We start from the raw sequence: 23,222 nt of genomic DNA, 5'->3' as shown, positions 1-23,222 counted from the left end.
ACCAAAAAAGGGCACTTTGGAGACTGGAAGGGCAAAGGGGCATGAGCTCTGCACAGGTAGAGTCTTATCTGTGCACATGCCTTCCCCTGCTTCTCTGACAAAACCTCAACTCTGAACATTGCACCAAGTTGCCATATAATAGGAAATATATCATGATCATCAGTGATGTCGGTGGACATATGTGAAACTGTCTATTGGATAGTTGTATGAAGATATACTAGCATGCCCTTTTACAGAACATTCTATATTGTCTAGACTCAGTCTCTCCTTTGCTCAGAATTCCCCTCCAACTATCGTTAGTGTGGTTAAGTATAGACTGGTTAGCTGACAACTAGGGCCGGGACGATAGCAGTATCGCAATACTCGTTAGTATCATGGCAAGGAAACAAAACTTAACTTCTTTAGGAAAACTGCCCTAATGTTGGAAACAAATGGATGTTGTCATCCAAAGTCATATGTATTTATTTTCCAAGCTACAGCACACCAAATGTTACATATAGCAGGTTTTTAAAGGACCAAAGAGTTTGACTGCTTCGTGTTTTCATTTTTGCCTTGGAAAAAATATAGCAATACTGGTATTGTCCCGACCCTACTGACAACTTCACGAAAACAATGCGTGCTTCAAATGGGGCAGAAGGACGCGTGTTGTTGCAATTCTGGATGGACAGATAGTTGGCAACTATGACAAGAAGCTGCCATGTGGGGAATCATAGGTGAGTCGTTTCAGCTAGTTAACTTGTTCTTGATACCATGTCTTGTTTTGAGGTGTTTAGACTGATGTCGCTCGCATCTATGCTAACATGGCAAAAATTCACTAGCTAACCAACAATTCTAAGGATGTATGTTGTCAACAATCTCTAAGCTGTTTTGCCCCATAGTTGTGCATGCGTTGGTTTTGTTGCTAAACAACCAACCCATCTACACAGATATTTACAGGAGCACAATTTACCAACAAACAAAGATGGTGCCAGAATGTATACAAGAAACAAAGTTGGCAGCAGAGAGATGAGCAGAAATGCTCTCAGGCAGCATTATAGGCAACTGGTTTTCTGGCAGCATGGTACAGTTGGTAGATGATGCATTCTTATGGTGCGTTTCCAACTAGACCAGGGATGGGCAACTTTGATGGGGGTGCGGGCCACAAAAAATCTGAACACATCTGCGTACACACATCCATACCCACACATGTAGTCAGAGCAGGCCCTAGCCTTTTGGGGGCCCTAAGCAAAATTGTTTCCCCCCACCTTGCGAGCGGGTTGGAGAGAAGATTGAGCAATTTTATAACTATGCAATTTTACACATTTTGCCATAGGATGGAGAGGAATGTTTGCAGTTTTTAATATGGTATCTGAGTGAGAGTGAGTAACAAAATCAAATGGGGGCTCCCCGGTCGGTAACTCAACCATGATTACTAAAAGTTTAGATAGCTGGCCGCTAGAATAATTTACCAATCTCAAACATTTTAGCTGACATGGGCTAATTGAGTGACTGACAACAGAAAAACTGCTGATGCACAACCACATTTCAAAATTACACCTTGTACATTCTACTATTTTAACTTTCAACAGTAAGTTGAGACCGACGTTTTTTTTTTTTGTGTTTGGAAATTGATCCGCGGGCCTACAAAACGGGGGCCGGTCCGCCAAGTGCACATCCCTGATCTAGACTTACCCCCACACCAGAGTGTCGGCAGTGTTTAAGTTAATGTGAGCTCTAGTGTTAGTGTTTCCATCAGGAGTGTGACACTAAAGACTTGTGGCGAGCAGAATCAACAACCTCTGCATCATTCAAGACTGTTGTTTTGTGAGAAGGTGTCAAAGTTCACAGTTAGCCATTGTTATGTAAATGCAAGCTGAAAAGTACCCAGGGCCTTGCCTTGGCTCCAAGTTAGAGCAGGTCCGCTGGAGCCATGGCCCAGTGAAACACGGGTGCCGGCCTGCATAGATGGAAACAGAAAAATGAAGAGAGCAGCTTTTCCTGTTCAACAACATATGCTTTACACAGCATTTCCCATCTGAAGCCAACCAGTACTAGAGCTCTGTTTTGTTCTGTGGTGCACTCTCACTGGTGAGGACATCAGGGGCTGTATTTCAAGCATCTCACCTTAGGAGTGCTGATTTAGGGTCTGTTTTACCTTTTAAATCATAAGGAATAAGATTATATGGAAAGGGTGGACCTGATCCTAGACGCTTTGTGAATACGCCGGGCCCTGTTCTGTGGTGTACTCACTCGCTCAGAGTCAGACATCAGATTTAATACCCCACAGAAAACCATTCTGCAGATATCAACATGCATTTATGGTTTTGTACAGATGTCTGGGTTAGGCTATGCTTTACTACCTGCAGTCTTGCATCAAACTTAGAGGTGCAGTCACCAGGGAACCGAAGCTCAAATCTCCATGGCTGAGTGTCAAATAGCACCCGATTCCCTTTATAGTACACTACATTTGACTAGGGCCCACAAGGCTCTTGTCAAAAGTAGCATTTAGGGAATAGGTTGCCATTTAGGATTCAGACCATACCTCTGCTGCTCTGCCCAAAGGCCAATAATCAAGTATCTGTCAGAGAGGAGCTCTTTAAATTGATATCCTGCTATATATAGCAGACAAATCTTCTGCGTCCCAAACGGTACCCTATTCCCTATACAGTGCACTAATTTTGACCAGGATCCATAAGGTTCTTGTCAAAAGCAATGTATCATATAGGGAATAGGGTGCCATTTGGTACGCAGCCATGGTCTCATCAGCCTGAGCAGTGAAATCAATTTCAAAGGGCATAATTAATATATTACTCATTAAATTACTTTGCAAAGAATGAAGTAGATTCGCCACCACTGTCTTAAAAGCTTTTTGGTGGTCGTAGAATACAGACCTACAGGCTAGCTCTAGCACTGGTTTCTTAATGGATATTTGTATCACTAAAGCACCACATTTCACACAACACAGACAACACTTACTTAACTGCTTGTGGAATGTTGATGGTAGCCTAGCCTCCTGAGAAAATGGCATTGCTCAAACAAACGGCACTAGCCTGAATGATGCAAGAATAAAGATGTCTGTGCAAGAAGTCAAAAGACGTGATGTCTGTGCAAAAGGTCTTTAATGGAAACAATTAAATATCATGAGTCGATTAATTTTTGTGGAGCAGAGTCGTTCGTACAGTACATCTGAGCCGTGGTGAGATGTTTATTCAATGGCCCGACATTCCTCTGAGACAATCCTCTCTCTGTGCTCAGTGTTCCACACACAGGCCTTGACATTTCAGAGTGTTCAGTTATGGAGAGCTCTGAACAGGCCAGCCTCCCCACAGAAACGTGCTTCTGCAGACAAGAACACATTCATGGAGCTGGGGAAACAAAACCAGAGATGGGTTCCATCCCAAACGGAATCCTATTCCCTATACATATTGTACTACTTTTGACCAGTGCCCATAGGACGATAGTCAAAAGAAGTGCAATATATAGGAAATAGGGTGCCATTTGGGACACACCCATGAAGCTGGGGAACAAAACCAGATATGGAGAATGGAACACGGATCAAATTTGATTCGATTTATTTGATAATTAAAATGAGCCTACATAGAAGGATGCTCCACCATAACAACAGTACTAACATTACCAAGGATTACACACAAAGACCGAAGGCTTATTTCCAATGTGGTCCAATATGTTCATGATGGGCCTATGCTCCACCAAGCCAAACTGACACCTGGTTTAATTACAGAGTAAACTGGATTCATGTTACCCCAGATACAAGTAGAGTCCAACTGTGTGCATTGTTCATAAGAATGGTCTCATTGATACAATATTTAAACAAGTTTCTGGTGAATTCTGGAAGAACTGTGTGCTCAACCCAAATGGCACCCTATTCCCTACACAGTGCACTACTTTTAACCAGAGCCTAATGGGTATAGGGTGCCATTTGGGACACAGACTGTATGCTGCTGCTATCTAGTTATACTTGGTTACCTCAGAATAAATAACTGTTCCAGAACAATTTGAAATGTTCTTGAGGCTTTAACCGCAATGATCCTCTTAACAAACTCAACCTAAACTTAGGCTACATTTCTTATAACCTCAAGATGAAGACTTCTGTCAGCAAGGAGACCGGATCCTAGACATTGATTATTGATAAAAACATTTTAAAAACACCACTGCTAATGCTTCAAGGAGACCAAATAACCCGGCCGGGAAGCCAAATTTAGGAGTTTCTTCAGCATCTACAATGGCCGTATTCTGCTTGCCAGGGTTAGGCCAAACAGACCACCAGCTTCAGGAACACACCCATGGCTTTCTACAAACACACTTCTGTGGGGGCTGCTGAAGAACCTTATTTATAAATAACCTCAGTCAGAGTGTCTGAGGCTGAGCACCCAACCATGTACAAGAAAGTTCTGCAGACTGAAAAGGTGGACAAAGACGTGCAATAAACTCAGAGAGCAAAGCAGGGAGCGGATATCATAAAAGCTCCAAAAAATAAAATGGCTGCCTCACCCCGTCATGACCAGATTACATTCAGGAGCTTCCTCAGTTTATGGAAGACCTAAAGCTAGCGCTTCTCAGCAGAGGCAAAAATTACACCTCAAACCAAAAACCAGGCATACATCCCATCAAAGCCTTATAAAGTATTATAAGTATCCCGTAGTGGTGGCTGGTAAAGGGAGGAAGGCTCATAGTAATAGCTGGAATGTAATGAATGCAACAGTATCCAACTCTTGGAAACAATAGGAATAGTATCCCATTTATTCCGTTCCAGCCATTACCATGAGCCCGAGATCCAATTTAAAATGTGCCACCAGCCACCACTGGTGTCCCGTCAGCTAGACATGGGCACACATAAAAAGATATGTCACTCATTGGCCTGTTTTTTTTCCCATAGAGCCCTCATGGGAGCATGGACCATATGTAGATATGTAACTAGGCTTGATTCACACATGGCGGCATGGATGTTGCTAGTTCTGGGCGATATGGCAAAAATATCATGATATTCTTCACATTTGACAATATGCCGGTATTTTAGGTTTTTGAATAATACAAGTTCTAAACACGCTTTATGAGTGGTGCATGACCTTAGGGTAGCAACAATTACAAGTGTTTTTAAATGGGACATTCTCCATTCTGATCGTTTTATACTATTCAAACTTAGAATATAGTGAGCACTTTGAATAGAGTTGTTTGACATGTCAACGAATGAAAAAAAAACAGGGAGGGGTTATTGTGACAGGACAGGAACCAAAGTGTTGGTCAGTGTTTCCCAGTGGAACCTAATTAGATGTTACAATAAACATTCTCCTACTTGATGTACAGTTGAAGTCGGAAGTTTACATACACTTAGGTTACAGTCATTAAAACCTGTTTTTCAACCACTCCACAAATGTCTTGTTAACAAACTATAGTTTTGGCAAGTCGATTAGGACATCTACTTTGTGCATGACATGTAATTTTTCCAAAAATTGTTTACAGACAGATTATTTCACTTATAATTCACTGTATCACAATTCCAGTGGGTCAGAAGTTTACATACACTAAGTTGACTGTGCCTTTAAACAGTTTGGAAAATTCCAGAAAATGATGTCATGGCTTTACAAGCTTCTGATGGGCTAATTGACATAATTTGAGTCAATTGGAGGTGTACCTGTGGGTGTATTTCAAGGCTTCCTTTCAAACTCAGTGCCTCTTTAATTGACATCATGGAAAAATCAAAAGAAATCCGCTGGTTCATCCTTGGGAGCAATTTCCAAACGCCTGAAGGTACCACGTTCATCTGTACAAACAATAGTACGCAAGTATAAACACCATGGTACCACGCAGCCTTCATACCGCTCAGGAAGGAGATGCGTTCTGTCTCCTAGAGATTAACGTACTTTGGTGCAAATCAATCCCAGAACAACAGCAAAGGACCTTGTGAAGATGCTGGAGGAAACAGGTACAAAAGTATCCATATCCACAGTAAAACAAGTCCTATATCGACATAACCTGAAAGGCCGCTCAGCAAGGAAGAAGCCACTGCTCCAAAACCGCCATACAAAAGCCAGACTACAGTTTGCAACTGCACATGGGGACAAAGATCAAACTTTTTGGAGAAATGTACTCTGGTCTGATGAAATAAAAATAGAACGGTTTGGCCATAATGACCATCATTATGTTTGGAGGAAAAAGGGGACGGCTTGCAAGCCGAAGAACACCATCTGAACGGTGAAGCACGGGGGTGGCAGCTTCATGCTGTGGGGGTGCTTTGCTGCAGGAGGGACTGGTGCACTTCACAAAATAAATGGCATCATGAGGAAGGAAAATTATGTGGATATATTGAAGCAACATCTCAAGACATCAGTCAGGAAGTTAAATCTCGGTCGCAAATGGGTCTTCCAAATGGACAATGACCCCAAGCATACTTCCAAAGTTGTGGTAAAATGGCTTAAGGACAACAAAGTCAAGGTATTGGAGTGGCCATCACAAAGCCCTGACATCAATCCTGTAGAAAATGTGTGGGCAGAACTGAAAAGGCGTGTGCAAGCAAGGAGGCCTACAAACCTGACTCAGTTACACCAGCTCTGTCAGGAGGAATGGGCCAAAATTCACCCAACTTATTGTGGGAAGCTTGTGGAAGGCTACCTGAAATGTTTGACCCAAGTTAAACAATTTAAAGGCAATGCTACCAAATACTAATTGTGTGTATGTAAACTTCTGACCTACAGGGAATGTGATGAAACAAATAAAAGCTGAAATAAATCATTCTCTCTACTATTATTCTGACATTTCATATTCTTAAAATAAAAGTGGTGATCCTAACTGACCGAAGACAGGGAATTTTTACTAGGATTAAATGTCAGGAATTGTAAAAAACTGAGTTTAAATGTTTTTGGCTAAGGTGTATGTAAACATCTGACTTCAACTGTAGCTAGCTTTGATGTAGTTAAAATACACCAGCACTGGTATCAGGCTGTATTAGCTAGCTACATTTGCTCTGACTAAGAACATTTAGCTAGCTAGCTTACCGGTAACTCACGATTAGCATTAGCAGCTAACACTATTAATTTTAGCCACAACTTGCTAAGACAAATTAGATGTTTGCTGACAGTAAGATACACAAACTAATAGTGTAAATACTATAAATCCACAAGCTTTCTATAAAGAAGCTAAATGGAAAGCAGCATCGTTGTCACAAACATCTTGTTGCATCTGCAGCATTGACCATGCAGACTCCAAGTGGTTGTTACTCGTGGTAGAGCACAAAAACTGCTCTCTTTGAGTGACAGTGGGCGGGGCTGTGTGTGTGTGTGTGTGTGTGGAAGGAGAGAGTGAGAGAGTCGACAGGTAGCAAACGTAGTAAACTATAAAAACTGACATTACACGTGGCGGAGTGGCATAACATTTAACAAACCAAACATGTAAATACTGTTATACAAGGTAAAGTAAAACCCAAACAGCTCCATGCATCAATATCGGTATATAGTAAAATATGGTATACCGCCCAGCCCTATATGGTGCCAACACTCCGCTGACTGGATCTCTGCCAGGGTGCAAGTAATCGGTTTGCATAGCACTCTGTAAACCACTTAAGCACTCCATGTCATGAAGTGTTATGATTTAACTTCCCGTTAACTCAGTTCCAAGAGGCCACTAGTGCTGCCCTTACAGATGCGTCCCCCCCCCGGAGTAGACCTACTAATCCCTACTACTGTGTCACTTCCTGTAGCATGCCCATTGCCTATAAATGGCAGTCAGAAATGGTTTAAATCAGAGCCTGTATTCATACAATGTCTAAGAGTAGGAGTGCTGATCTACAGTGCCTAGCGTTTTTCCTGTTTTGTTGCATTACAACCTGTAATTTAAATGGATTTTTATTTGGATTTCATGTAATGGACATACACAAAATAGTCCAAATTGGTGAAGTGAAATGAAAAAAACAACTTGTTTCAAATAATGCAATAAAATAAATAACGGTAAAGTGTTGCGTGCATATGTATTCACCCCCTTTGCTATGAAGCCCCTAAATAAGATCTGGTGCAATCAATTCCCTTCAGAAGTCACATAATTAGTTAAATAAAGTCCACCTGTGTGCAATCTAAGTGTCACATGATGTGTCACATGATCTCAGTATATATACACACACATGTTCTGAAAGGCCCCAGAGTCTGCAACACCACTAAGCAAGGGGCACCACCAAGCAAGCGGCACCATGAAGACCAAGGAGCTCTCCAAACAGGTCAGGAACAAAAAGTTGTGGAGAAGTACAGATCAGGGTTGGGTTATAAAATAATATCAGAAGCTTTGAACATCCCACGGAGCACCATTAAATCCATTATTAGACAATTGAAAGAATATGGCACCACAACGAACCTGCCAAGAGAGGGCCGCCCACCAAAACTCACGGACCAGGCAAGGAGGGCATTAATCAGAGAGGCAACAAAGAGACCAAAGATAACCCTGAAGGAGCTGCAAAGCTCCACAGCGGAGATTGGAGTATCTGTCCATAGGACCACTTTAAGCTGTACACTCCACAGAGCTGGGCTTTACGGAAGAGTGGCCAGAAAAAAGCCATTGCTTAAAGAAAAAAATAAGTAAACACGTTTGGTGTTCGCCAAAAGGCATGTGGGAGACTCCCCAAACATATGGAAGAAGGTACTCTGATCAGATGAGACTAAAATTGACCTTTTTATCCATCAAGGAAAAAACTATGTCTGGCGCAAACCCAACACCTCTCATCACCCCGAGAACACCCTCCCCACATTGAAGCATGGTGGTGGCAGCATCATGCTGTGGTCCTCTGTAGCTCAATTGGTAGAGCATGGCGCTTGTAACACCAGGGTAGTGGGTTCGATCCCCGGGACCACCCATACGTAAAAATGTATGCGCACATGACTGTAAGTCGCTTTGGATATAAGCGTCTGCTAAATGGCATATTATTATTATTATATATGTTTTTCATCGGCAGGGCCTGGGAAACTGGTAAGAATTGAAGAAATGATGAATGGCGCTATATACAGGGAAATTCTTGAGGGAAACCTGTTTCAGTCTTCCAGAGATTTGAGACTGGGACAGAGGTTCACCTTCCAGCAGGACAATGACCCTAAGCATACTGCTAAAGCAACACTTGAGTGGTTTAAGGGGAACTGGCCTAGTCAAAGCCCAGACCTCAATCCAATTGAGAATCTGTGGTATGACTTAAAGATTGCTGTACACCAGCAGAACCCATCCAACTTGAAGGAGCTGGAGCAGTTTTGCCTTGAAGAATGGGCAGAAATAGCAGTGGCTAGATGTGCTAAGCGTATAGAGACATACCCCAAGAGACTTGCAGCTGTAATTGCTGCAAAAGGTGGCTCTACAAACTATTGACTTTGGGGGGGGGGGGGGGGGGGGGGGGTGAATAGTTATGCACGCTCAAGTTCTGTTTTTTTTGCTGTCTTATTTCTTGTTTGTTTCACAATAAAAAAATATTTTGCATCTTCAAAGTGGTAGGCATGTTGTGTAAATCAAATGATACAACCCCCCCCCAAAAAAAAAATTTGCATTTTAATTCCAGGTTGTAAGGCAACAAAATAGGAAAAATGCCAAGGGGGTGAATACTTTCGCAAGCCACTGTAGGATCAGTTTTGCCTCTTAAATCATAATGAATAAGAACGGGAACCTGATCCTAGATCAGCACTCTTACTCTGAGATGCTTTATGATTATGGCCACACGAGAACACATTTATGCAAGGCAGTTAACTCCCAACAACAACTGCTCCCTGGGCGCCGATGACATGGGCGTCAATTAAGGAAGCTCCCCGCACCTCTCTGATTCAGAGGGGTTGGGTTAAATGTGCAAGACATTTCGGTTGAATGCATTCAGTTGTACAACTGACTAGGTATCCCCTTCCCCCTCATTAATGTGTCAACTTCATGTTTTCAAACGCTGGAAACTCAAATATGACGGCTTATACAAGTCCATTGCATGCAGCAGGGAAACTGTAAATCAGTATGCATGCAAAACCCAAAAGGGCTCTGGTCAAAAGCAGTGCACTAGATAGTGAATAGGGTGCCATTTGGGACTCAGCCAAGGTCACAGTCATTGCCACAGGGATCATCACACATGATCAAATTAGCTTTTAATCCAGCATTTGAGCACAAAGCCACTGTCTCACACAGCCCTGTGATAGGATCAAACACTGTTCAGCAGCAAAAGGTGCAATATTATAGCCTGGGTACCAGTGTTAGTGCTATCATGCCACTCTTCCTTGCATGTTTGTTTGGCGTGGCAAGGAGAGGGGGTGACCTCGACAACTTATTGTTAAAACGAAAGGCTGCCTGGATCTTTAATTTAAAGACCCTTGCTCCCTTCGGTCTCAACGTAGACTTTGATTTGAAGCCATTCTTGTGATTGTTGTGATTTTGCTATTCATTGTAAATGTTTGTGGGCCTATGTAGCCAAGTTGTATCTATGATCGTATGCTATCCATGTTTTTTGTATGTTCTGTTTATCTGTGAATTAACCAATGCTATTAGGCCACACCCGGCCATGATTACAGACACCTGCGTGTGTCCTTTGACACTATATAAACTAGTGACCCGCAGTGTTTGTCATTATACCCTGATGAAGACAGCTTGTCTGTCGAAACGTTGGTTATTAGGATATAAAAATTATTGCATCTGAGCTCCTAGAGTGTGCGGCTTTCCTTTTCCTTTTCAACGCGTGGCATGATGAGACAGGTACCAAGGCTAGCGACATTCTATGGATTCTATGATTACATTCTGCATGCACTGTGTACTGTAGGAAGTGATGACCATAGTGTCTCTATTATATTTGGATATTGTACTTTTGAACATAACAAGAAATCGGACAAGTCCATAACTGAGCCATTGCCTTGGATAGTCTTGTTTGAGTGGTGATTGGAATGACTGCATAGACCTCTGATCATAAGACGTTTTGTAAGTGGTGCTGAGCAGCAGCCCGCATGTGTGATGCACTGCACCATACTAATGACCATAGCAACAACACTTTCTTCTCACATGCCCATCCTGAGGCATTGCAGATCAGATCAAAGGCAGTTTCACATTAATTAAAATAGTAATTTGTGTAATGAAATACAATTATATATCTGGGCAAGACCATCACTTTTGGTGGTTGAAATAATTAGGCGGTCATCAGTTTAACCAAAAATAAATCAGAATCAGAATTGAGATAGGACCATATCACCATTGTAAATACCAAGTAGGCCTATGTATGTTTTATTAATCACAAAACATTCCAAGTTTTGTTTTCCTCAGGGTCCTTAATCCATCCTTTTATATCTGAAGAACTTAATTAACCATAATTGTCTAACTAATACCAACAATTCATATCCAACAGAAATCACTCAGATGAATATGCAGCAAAGTGGCTTGGCCACCCCTGAGATCACAGGGGAGGACTTTATTCATCCTTTAAAACACCCGTTACAGACAATGACAAAGAAACGTGGTCAACAAAGTGGTCGGAGTGCTTTTCCTGTACCTTAATACTAGGCCTACTAGCCTGCATGTCACATCAGGATTTGAAACAATTGAATCAAAAGTCCCAATCCATGGATGTCATTGGCTACTCAATCATTAGTCTTGTCATATGCAGTCATATTTCGGCAGGTATAGGAGGGCAGGTAGCCTAGCGGTTAAGAGCATTGGGCCAGTAACCAAAAGGTCGCTGGTTTAAATCCCTGAGCAGACTAGGCGAAAAATCTGCCGCTGTGCCCTTGAGCAAGGCACTTAACCCTAATTGCTCTGGATAAGAGCATCTTCTAAATGACTAAAATGTAAACGTAATATTTCATCAGAACAAAACATGTTTCTGAGGATCTTGTTCAAGATCAACAAAATGAAAAGAAAAAGCTGCCCAGAAAAGCATGTAGGCCTAAGTGGTCATCTCAATGTAATTCTGTCAACACCATTTTCTCTCTCTTTTAGGGATGTGCATTTGAAATGATTTCAGTATTCTAATAATATATTTTTTCCCAATATCCGGATAGCGGAAATGTGTGTGTTTAAAAGAGGTTATTTTTATTTTTTTTACTTCAATGGAGACTTGCTCACCCAATGCCCTGCGCTCTGCTTGTTTAAGCAGGAGGCTGGGGGAGGGGCGAGAGAGGAGCAGGGGCGTGTGTGTGTGGCATAGAGAGAGAAAGTAGCCAAACTGACTCACGCTAGTTAGACAAACTTGTTGCCATAGGTTACCTATCATACAATCTGGTAGTGCATGTCTTGACTGCATCAAATCGTTGCAAAGATAGCTAGCTACAGTAGCCAGCTAGCTAGCTAGCTAAAGGCTAATTGAGGCCATTTTACAACAACTCCATTCATATGAAACAGCCTACCTGTTGGTTGATCATCGTAGCCTACCCTTTCTCATTTAGATAACTTAATTCCGTAATTTTAATTCAACTTTACATTGTTTAGAAATCTCCCACTTCACTTGCTACACATGGGCCCTATATAGGAAATAAGGCTGTCCGACATTTTTTTTTATCTTGGTCGACCAAAAGTAATATTTTTCTTATTTTTAAATGTGTATTTTTCCATATATTGACACACACTATGTGTATTAATAAAATCAACTATATGCATTGAGCTTGTCTGAGGCTTTATGCGCACTGTTTGATGAAATAAGACAAATGTCAATGATGCCAGATAAAGATAATCAGAAAAAATATCCTTACCCTAACCCGACCATCCTCCTCCCGCGCTTGCTGACTTTCGCAGATTCTTCCATTACTCTCCTGAAGTTGCCGGTAATAGGCTACAGAGTCGGCGGCAACTTTTTTCATGTGGAATGCCAACTTATCTTATCATTTCTACCGATCTGCGTGCCAGTTATGGTTTTCATATGCACATTTATAATAACGTCTTCGTATCTCAAAATCATTGTCATGTAGTTAATCAAAATTCTATCCAAATCTAAATGAAAATGCAAACCTAAACAGTAACTTCTATTGCCATTGCCAACTATGTAAAAATAGCCTACATAAAGCAAACAAATAAAAACATTGCAGCCAGCAGGGAGAGAATATGCTGATAAAAATAAATATCCTATAAATCACATTGGCTACGCATGGCCTGTCTGCAACGAACTTGAAACATTGTATAAAATATTCTGGGCCCTCCGAGTTTCCCTGTGCCAGTGAGCTTGGGACAGACACAGCTGGAGGCGGACTATTTGTGAAAGGGATAAGAAGTAATCAGGTAGGCCTATTTTATGACGTTTCCACTGGACCAAAGCATGACATTTTTTGATTTCACGCTGAGTGGTTATCGAAAGGGAGAGACCTGGTAAGATTTTTCAAATACATTGAGGAACTATTGTCATTCTCAATGGATGAAAAAACAGACTTTGTTTGCTTGCTGTTTGAGGTGAAGAAAACGTTACTTTGAGAAGCTCCATAGCTCATTGGTGGTGGTGTGTTCAGCTGATCAGAAATACTAGCAGATTCCCAAATGGGCACATTTATATGCCTACATTTGCGTGCAGGCCGGTAGCATAAGTTTATAGGCCTACTTCTATGCGTAATCAGGTGCGTGTCCTTAATCAACATTGACAGGAGCGCTCCAAACAAAAGACAATGACTAAATTGACAAAACACGTAAATGGAATGAAATAAACCAAAACTTGTTTCTCACAAGTGTAGCATTGGTTGTGCGCTCTGCAAACAATGTGTCCAATCCGACAATGAGAACGGTAAAGACTGGAATAATAATAATAATAAATTGAATGTAATGGGGAATTGAAAGACACTAACAATCAAACACAAACAATTCACAATGAAGTTATGAAACAATGAATGTGCACAAATTGGCGGGAGAGAGCGCATTCTGGAGAGGGACGTGCATTGTGCAGCCACACTCCCCTTCTTCTTGGACTGTGCCATGCCCATGGCCTCCGCAATGGATTAGTTCATTGAGATGGGCGCGAAAAAGACAGGTGTCGTGTGCCATAAAATAAATATATTTGCTGCTGCTCGAAAGAAAAAAAAATTGTCGACCAACAGCCCGTCAACCAAACAATCGACCAGTCGAATAACTGGGATCAGCCCTAATAGGGAATAGTGTGCCATTTGGGATACATCCACAGAGTTATGGTGATTTAAGGCCTGGTGTTTTTCTCTCTGCAGGAAGCGTTCCACTATAATGACAGGGGTCCTAGATGGTAGACATGTGCAGGAACACCCCAACTAGGCTAAATCTAGACCACTAAGCTAGTGTTCCAAATGGCACCCTATTCCCTTTATAGTGCATTACTTTTAACCAGCAAGCATTTTAGCCAGGTAGCCTAGGACAACAAAAACTAAAAGCATGTAGTCATAGACCGTTTCGGTAACATGAAAAAGAGGATGGCATTGGCGTTTCTCTACAAGTAGGGTGAGTCAACATGTTTTTTACTACTTGCACACACACAGAAATCAGTACCATGGACAGCTACAGCACCAGTCAAAAGTGTGGACACACCTACTCATTCAAGGGTTTTTCTTTATTTTTACACTGTAGAATAATAGTGAAGATATCAAAACTATGAAATAACACATGTGGAATCATGTAGTAACCAAAAAAGTGTTAAACAAATCAAAATATATTTTATATTAGAGATTCTTCAAATAGCCACCCTTTGCCTTGATGACAGCTTTGCACACTCTTGGCATTCTCTCAACCAGCTTCATGAGGTAGTCACCTGGAATGCATTTCAATTAACAGGTGTGCCTTCTTAAAAGTTAATCTTTGGAAATTCTTTCCTTCTTAATGTGTTTGAGCCAATCAGTTGTGTTGTGACAAGGTGGGGGTATACAGAAGATAGCCCTATTTGGTAAAAGACCAAGTCCATATTATGGCAAGAACAGCTCAAATAAGCAAAGAGAAATGACAGTCCATCATTACTTTAAGAAATGAACGTCAGTCAATACGGAAAATGTGCAGTTGCAAAAACCATCAAGCGCTATGATGAAACTGGCTCTCATGAGGACCGCCACAGGAATGGAAGACCCAGAGCTACCTCTGCTGCAGAGGATAAGTTCATTAGAGTTACCAGCCTCAGAGATTGCAGCCCAAATAAATGCGTCACAGAGTTCAAGAAACAGACACATCAACATCAACTGTTCAGAGGAGACTGTCACGATCGTCGGGTACAGAGGACCAAGGCGCAGCGTGAAAGGTGAACATATTTATTAAATAATGATAACACGAACAAAAACAACAAACGATAAAGTGACGTCCTCGGTCTAACACAAACCACACTGGAACAAGATCCCACAACCACTGTGGGAAAACAGGCTGTCTAAATATGGTTCCCAATCAGAGACAACCAGCAACAGCTGACACTCGTTGCCTCTGATTGAGAACCATTCTGGCCAACATAGAAATACAACAACTAGAAACGAAAAACAAATGAAAACTCACACCCTGGCTCAACATACTAGAGTCCCCAGAGCCAGGGCGTGACAGTACCCCCCCCCCCCCCCCCCCCCCCCCAAAGGCGCGGACTCTGACCGCGCCAACCAAACACCACAGGGGAGGGACCGGGTGGGCACTCCGCCTTGGCGGAGTCCATATTATGGCAAGAACAGCTCAAATAGGCAAAGAGAAACAACAGTCCATCATTACTTTAAGACATGAAGGTCAGTCAATACGGAAAATGTAAAGAACTTTGAAAAGTTTCTTCAAGTGCAGTCGCAAAAACCATCAAGCGCTATGATGAAACTGGCTCTCATGAGGACCGCCACAGGAATGGAAGACCCAGAGTTACCTCTGCTGCAGAGGATAAGTTCATTAGAGTTACCAGCCTCAGAGATTGCAGCCCAAATAAATGCTTCACAGAGTTCAAGTAACAGACACATCTCAACATCAACTGTTGAGAGGAGACTGCGTAAATCAGGCCTTCATGGTCAAATTGCTGCAAAGAAACCACAACTAAAAGGACACCAATAATAAGAAGAGACCTGCATGGGCCAAGAAACATGAGCAATGGACATTAGACCGGTGAAAATGTGTCCTTTGGTCTGGAGTCCAAATTTGAGATTTTTGGTTCAAACCGCCGTGTCTTTGTGAGACACGGTGTGGGTGAACGGAGGATCTCCGCATGTGTAGTTCCCACCGTAAAGCATGGAGGAGGTGGTGTTATGGTGTGGGGGTGGTTTGCTGGTGACAATGTCTGTGATTTATTTATAATTCAAGGCACACTTAACCATCATGGCTACCACAGCATTCTGCTGTTTTTCAACAGGACAATGACCCAACACACCTCCAGGCTGTGTAAGGGCTATTTTACCAAGAAGGAGAGTGATGGAGTGCTGCATCAGATGACCTGGCCTCCACAATCCCCCAACCCAATTGAGATGGTTTGGGATGAGTCGGACGGCAGAGTGAAGGAAAAGCAGCCAACAAGTGCTCAGCATATGTGGGAACTCCTTCAAGACTGTTGGAAAAGCATTACAGGAGAAGCTGGTTGAGAGAATGCCAAGAGTGTGCAATGCTGTCATCAAGGCAAGGGGTGGCTATTTGAAGAATCTCAAATATACAATATATATTGATTTGTTTAATACTTTTTTGGTTACTACATGATTCCATGTGTTATTTCATAGTTTTGATGTCTTCACTATTATTCTACAATGTAAAAAAATAGTACAAATAAAGAAAAACCCTTGAATGAGTAGGTGTGTCCAAACTTGACTGGTACTGTAATCATATTAGCTTACGTTGATTGCACTAAATTGTTTTTGGTATCTTTAGTTGTCACTGACGTGCTGTAACTCTCCGTGGTTCAAAATTAATAGTTGTTTAGTAAACTAGGAAACTGACAGTCGCAGCGACAGTCTAGACATTCCACCGGAGTATATATTAACATTTTGTTTTGACCAGTGACACTTCGCATTGTAATTGTCTACAGACAGACCAAGTATAAACTGGCCATAACAGGTTATAGAGCAAACACCACAAGTATCACAACACAGGTTGTAATATGGCTTATTTTTCCTGGCTTGGCTTCCCCAGTGATTGTACCCATGCACCGCTACTGCTTAGAAGACCAATTCACTCTCAGCTTGAGAATATTCAGTATTTCCACACTTCTCTCTCTGCCATGATATAAGTCTGCTGCTAGTATACATGTTACAATTATCAGTTACTTTCCAACTGCATTAGAATGTCAGCTTGGAAAGACCAATGATTAAATCATTTCTATGGGAGGGCAAAATAAAACTTCAACCAAAGTGTAAACTATACTGACAGCACACACAGACTCAAACACTCTGCAAACTATATGCAGGATTGTATTGATATAGAAAAGGCTAAGTGTAAGTCCCCCAGATATGCTCCACCAGTCTGCCTCCCAGTCACAGCCTCATGACAGGAATAGGCCCATTCTTCTCCAGCTCTTCACTGTCGGACCTCATTGAATTATTGAAAGGACATGCAGTCACTGCACCATGTCATCTGGGTTACTAACATTGAAACAAATGAGACTGCTCCGCCATGTATGATTTATTTATGGAATCCTCATGTTCCTAGATCCAATATATCAATGTAATCAAGTTTGTTGTCAATGACCTTTAAATATAAACAAATATGTCAAAGTTGCAATATGTAACTTTTTGGGAGACCCAAACCAATTCACATAGAAATGTGAGTTTTAGATCTGTCATTCGCATTCAAAGAAAGTCTACGAAGCGGTAGATCTGTTCTATGTGTGCCATTTCTATGCTTCCTTAAGTTTTGTTTTTGCATTTTTTACTTTCAGTTTTGTACACCAGGTTCAAACAGCTGAAAATACAATATTTTGGGTTATGGAAAATATATTTCACAGCAGTTTAGATGGTACAATGACTACACTATATGTGCTTGCTTTGTCACATAAACTGATATTAGGCAAACTATTAGAATTTTTGAAACCAGGAAATAGAGGAGTGATTTCTGCATAGTGCAGCGTTACGCATTGCAATATGGTCTGCACCCTGCAGCCACATACACAAATGGTTTATGCTTGTCTCTTCCTGTCTGAGGGAAAATTAGCATTCTGTGGAAGTAAATCAAATAGCCAGGTACTGTATCAACTTGTCATCTGCAAAACTGAGCAATCAAATGTAAGCTGTTTTCTTACTCTCAGCTGTCCAGGCATGCCAGTACAACCATCATATGCTAAGAAATGGCACAATATCATTATAGTCAGCTGTACCATTTATCCTGACATGGAAGTTTATCTTCAAACAAATATCAATGAAGGTTCTCCTGTCCTCATTCAACTATTTTAAACGCAGGGCACATGCCGTTTCCCTCTCTATCCTCAAGGACAAATTGCTCTCAGGAAGCGTATGGCTCAACAAAGATTCTTCCACTTCCAGTTCAAACAATTGAGACAGAATGGAAACAAACCAAGTTGAGAAACATTCTGAAGTTCCACCATGCATCATTCTAGAAGTTTGATTTTAATTTGGGTTGTGAGTGGCAGTGAGAGACTCAAGATACAATCTTTGTTTGAAGCTCTCTTCCTTGACTGATACTAGCCTAGCTGGGTCATTCCTACAATGAGGTGCCTTTTGGACCTCATTACATTTGGGAGGGGGTATATTTTAAAATTGTTGTAGCATTTATAATCAGAAAAAGGGCGTATTTGACTTTCAGAAAAACATATTGGTCAAGCTAAGGCAATTAGTATATTTTTTAGGTGCATTTTCCAACCTGTAAGGTGCATAATCCTAACAGGGTGGAACCTAACAGGGTGGAAATGTGGAGCCTAAATTATCCATAGTTCTGTGAGTGAGCAAGATTGAGCTAGCATAACAGTGAACACTTGAACAGGATTTTAACTTCTCTATCAAACATATTTAAATATTTTGAAAGTTTGGTAAATGTTCTTTATAATTTAGCCGAGTGGACATGTATGAGTACATTTACATTTAAGTCATTTAGCAGACGCTCTTATCCAGAGCGACTTACAAATTGGTGCATTCAATTTAGGATAACCACTGGGACAACCACATCTTGATCACAGTAAGTACATTTCTTTAAACAAGTCAGTGCTAGCAGGTGAAATAAGTCAGGTGTTAGTTTAGACATACAGACTAACAATATGGAACAATTTATAAAACTGATTGTTTATTTATTTAGCTTTGCACCATTGTTTTCCCACCAAATAAATTATGACACTTCCTGAATGTGGTGTCATTGGAAAAGTGTTGAAAATGCATAAAGCTCCCTTTCAATATCCATATTTTTGTCTTTTGATTTAAAAACACCTGGTTTAATATTTAAAGACTTTTGGAATCCACATTTTACACTAAATACGAAGTGAAGTGAAGTGGTCCTCTGTAGCTCATTTGGTAGAGCATGGCGCTTGTAACGCCAGGGTAGTGGGTTCGATCCGCGGGACCACCCATACGTAAAAAATCTATGCACACATGACTAAATCGCTTTGGATAAAAGCGTCTGCTAAATGGCATATTATTATATTTCCTGGGGACAGAAAAGGCACCGCATACATAGGAATGACCCAGCTAGCAAGCTAGCTACAGCTTCTTGGCTAGCTAGCTATCCCAACAACATAATAGGCTAATTAGCTAGGGGGAACAAAGTCAAGAGAAACTTGGGTGCCGGTGAAAATGTAGTGTAGACATCTTGGTAACAAACTAATAAAAGGTCCAATCGGCATGAAATCGATAGGAAATGTTATGCTTTTTGATTATTATTTGTTTAAATCTAAAATTAGGCAATACACCATTTCAAAAACCTAGAACGCCATCCTGCAGCTTGCTGGTGCTAACTAGCTAGCTATAAAACACTCAGCTAACTAGCAAGCACCCAGCTAGCTAACAGCTTCCAAGGAATCAAATCTCGGATTGTTAGATAGCTAACATCCTTATCCTCTTACTTCTAGACCAACTAAATAGGTTTGCATATTATATCCTAGTTAGATAGCTAGCTAGTTAACTGCTTAAGTTAGCGTTATGTGCCATCTTTCCATGCACCTTGGTAGGGAAAGGGTGAAGTCCCAAAGGAAGTTTTTCGTGGGTTTACACAGGAGGACTTTACCAACTATGGTGATGCATCACTCATCAACAACTCATCCAAACATGCATTGTTTCTGTTTTAATCAGCAGGATCAAACGAAAGGAATGTTGAATAATTTCGCCTTCCTTTTACCTAATCTCTGTTACAAATTTGCGCCATATTTGCGCGAGCCTCACGTCCAGTCTAGGCAATGCAACATTGTTTCCAGTCCCCAATGCTGTGGATGGAACACTGGAAACAAACACGCCATACAAAGTAACCGCGACTTACCTTTGCAATGGCTTTTTTGTATCTCATGACGGCTTGCTGGATGAGAGTATGGACTTTGATATTTCCATCTCCGCACGGTACCACCACCCTAGTCCTTCCAAAACACACCGTCACTTTCATAGTTTAATATCCGATAGCTCTTGCCCAGATTCGGAGGAAACCCGAGGATAAATTCTCCCTTTGAAAGTCAGCCGAAACATGAATTTTCTTTGGTTATTGAATCTTGTATCCTTAAAAAGAGATGAGACCAAAATATCTTTCACCTTTTCTCCAGGGACGACATTGTTAGCTGTGTGTTTCTGACCACCTGTTTAGTCTTTCTCCTTCTGTTTCGACGTTCCCAGACTAGTGCAGGGAGCATGAGATCCATCAGAATTCGATTGGGGAACTGCCTCCACACACCGGTCAAGATTGGAACTGTCGAAAGTGATAATGGGGCGCGAGAGCAGTTGCACCCATGTGTGCCTCAATAATTGGGTGATTTCTAAAAAATATATATAGTAGACGCTCTTATCCAGAGCGACTTACAGGAGCAATTCGTGTTAAGTGCCTTGCTTAAGGGCACATCGACCGATTTTTCACCTGGTCGGCTCGGGGATTAGAACCAGCGACCTTTCGGTTACTGGCACAACGCTCTTACCCACTAAGCTACCTGCCGCCCCATCTTGACAATATTTTGTATTGCAAAACATATTTACTCCAATCATTGCAAAGGCACCTCTAACATCCCAGAATATTGAATCATATCCCTACAAATGGCACAGTACTCCCAGTCCCTACATAATAAACTAGGCCTACTTCAGTAGTAGACATGTCACTGGAACCCTCCTGGAGATCAATCTGCTGTTCCATTAACTATTTATTTCTGATACCTGTGTGTGTGTGCGCGCGCGTGTGTTCTGCAACATAAAAGTACATTCAAATATATTCAAACGCTAAAGAACACGCGAAGGCCTATTTTGAGTAAACCAACTTCAACGAAATAACCAGCATTTAGGAATATATGTATTTATTTTTGTTTTATTGCATAACAGAGTTCTCAAGGACATGTTCTAGCCACAAAACCTTAATCTCCACCTGCCTCATGCTATTTTGGTGCTTTGTTCTAGTACCCTAACCTAAAACTGAAACCAAGTCCCAATGAAAACCAGCGCAAATCCATGTGTGAAGCTTGTGGAACAGCTGCCTTGACTTGGCACATAGTTCCACAGAACATGACTGTATGTGTGTGAGGAACCTGCTATCACCATGATTGTGTACCAAATGGCACCTTTTTCCCCATAGGGCCCTCGTCAAAAGTTGTGCACTATAAAAAGATTAGGTTGCCATTTGGGATGCTGACCATGAACAGTGCTGCCTCAAAAGCATGAGCTCATGGGTGAGTCACACATGTTCTAAAGCAGAAAACCAAAGAGCTACTGAATACCAGGCAATTTGTCTACTAACTACAATATAGTTTACATGGACATGCTTTTTTATACCATCCTATGCCCCAGGGTTGGGCTCAATTCGAATTGAAGGCAGTCAATTCAGGAAGTGGATTTGAATTTAACATTCAAAAATGTAAAAACTTTGCAATAATTAGCTTCTACTTTTCAGTTTATAAAAAATCCTGCTATGCCACAGGATTGATGAGCATATCTTCGTGGCCAAAAAATTGAGCTCAAAGGTGACTCACACAATATCTAAAGCAGAAAACCAAGCTATTCCACTACAATATCTTGTGGCTTTTCCTAACACAGGTTCATGGACTTACAGTACAAACAGAATGTGTTTATCTCTGTACAGACTTTATAAAGTGTATACAAAGGGGATGCTTAAAATGTTTGTATTTTTGCAAGCTGTTCCAGAGGTTACACTTCAGTAAATATTGATCAACATTGACCACCTGATAGAAGATCTTGACAAAGGCCAGCTGGTGCAAATGCTTTAAAATTACCTTCAAATATGTTTTTTCATTATTTCTGTGTGTGTGTTTATGCAATAAATGTAATGTTGTATTAGTTTTTAATTGTATAACAATGTACAATCAATATAACTTATTTCATCATGTAGCCTTATTCCTATACAACATGTAGAAGTATTTTTTGTAAAAAGTGTTCATGTGACAAGATAGCCATAGTACCAGAGGGATGCTACTACGCCACCCCCTGGTTGTTACAGAATAAAAATTGTCTTCAACTTTGAAAAACAAAGCTATGTTCACTTTCACCAAAGATTGTCTATTATATTGACAAGATAGTCAAGTTACCGCTCTAACAATGGAAATACATGTCCTCAAAGATGGAAGGCAGGCGGGAGGAGGCGAGATCAGGTGGGACCCTTCTAGCTAATGAGAGGGCAGATATTCATGTGAACAACCTGCCATAGAGATAGATAGAGGACTCATTTTTGTAGCAAATCAAATATAAAATTGTATTTGTCACATGCGCAGAATACAACAGGTGTAGACTTTACAAAAAAATGGGGTCAATGCAAATAGTCAGGGTAGCCATTTGATTAACTGTTCAGCAGTCTTATGGCTTGGGGGTAGAAGCTGTTCAGGTGGCTTTTGGTCCCAGACTTGGCACTCTGGTACTGCTTGCCGTGCAGTAGCAGAGAGAACAGTCTATGACTTGGGTGGCTGGAGTATTTGACCATATAGAGGTCCTGGATGGCAAGGAGCTCGGCCCCAGTGATGTACTGGGCCGTATGCACTACCCTCTGTAGCGCCTTACGGTCGGATGCCAAGCAGTTGCCATACCAAGCGGTGATGCAGCCAGTCAAGATGCTCTCAATGGTGCAGCTGTAGAACTTTTTGAGGATCTGAGGGCCCATGCCAAATCTTTTAAGCCTCCAGGGGGTAAGAGACGTTGTCATGCCCTCTTCACGACTGTGTTGGTGTGTTTAGCCCATGATAGGTCCTTAAGGATGTGGACATCGAGGAATTTGAAGCTATCGTCCCACTCCACTACAGCCTC

The 23,222-nt window shown here is 41.4% G+C and overlaps 1 protein-coding gene across 1 annotated transcript in view; it reads right to left on the bottom strand.

The window, feature by feature from the left end:
- The window catches only part of LOC311147253 (partitioning defective 3 homolog), a 308,941-nt gene extending 288,329 nt beyond the window's left edge, over positions 1–20,612 (bottom strand). Inside the window, exon 1 of the mRNA XM_084183924.1 lies at positions 20,263–20,612. Coding sequence (XP_084040050.1) covers positions 20,263–20,382 — 120 coding nt within the window. The 5' untranslated portion in view covers positions 20,383–20,612. The remainder of the gene's footprint in view (positions 1–20,262) is intronic.
- Between the last annotated feature and the right edge of the window lie 2,610 nt (positions 20,613–23,222).

This window comes from Coregonus lavaretus, assembly GCF_964263955.1.
Source record: "Coregonus lavaretus genome assembly, chromosome: 19".
Taxonomy (NCBI): domain Eukaryota; kingdom Metazoa; phylum Chordata; class Actinopteri; order Salmoniformes; family Salmonidae; genus Coregonus; species Coregonus lavaretus.
Note: the sequence above shows the minus strand (reverse complement) of the source record. Positions and strands in the feature narration are given on the sequence as shown.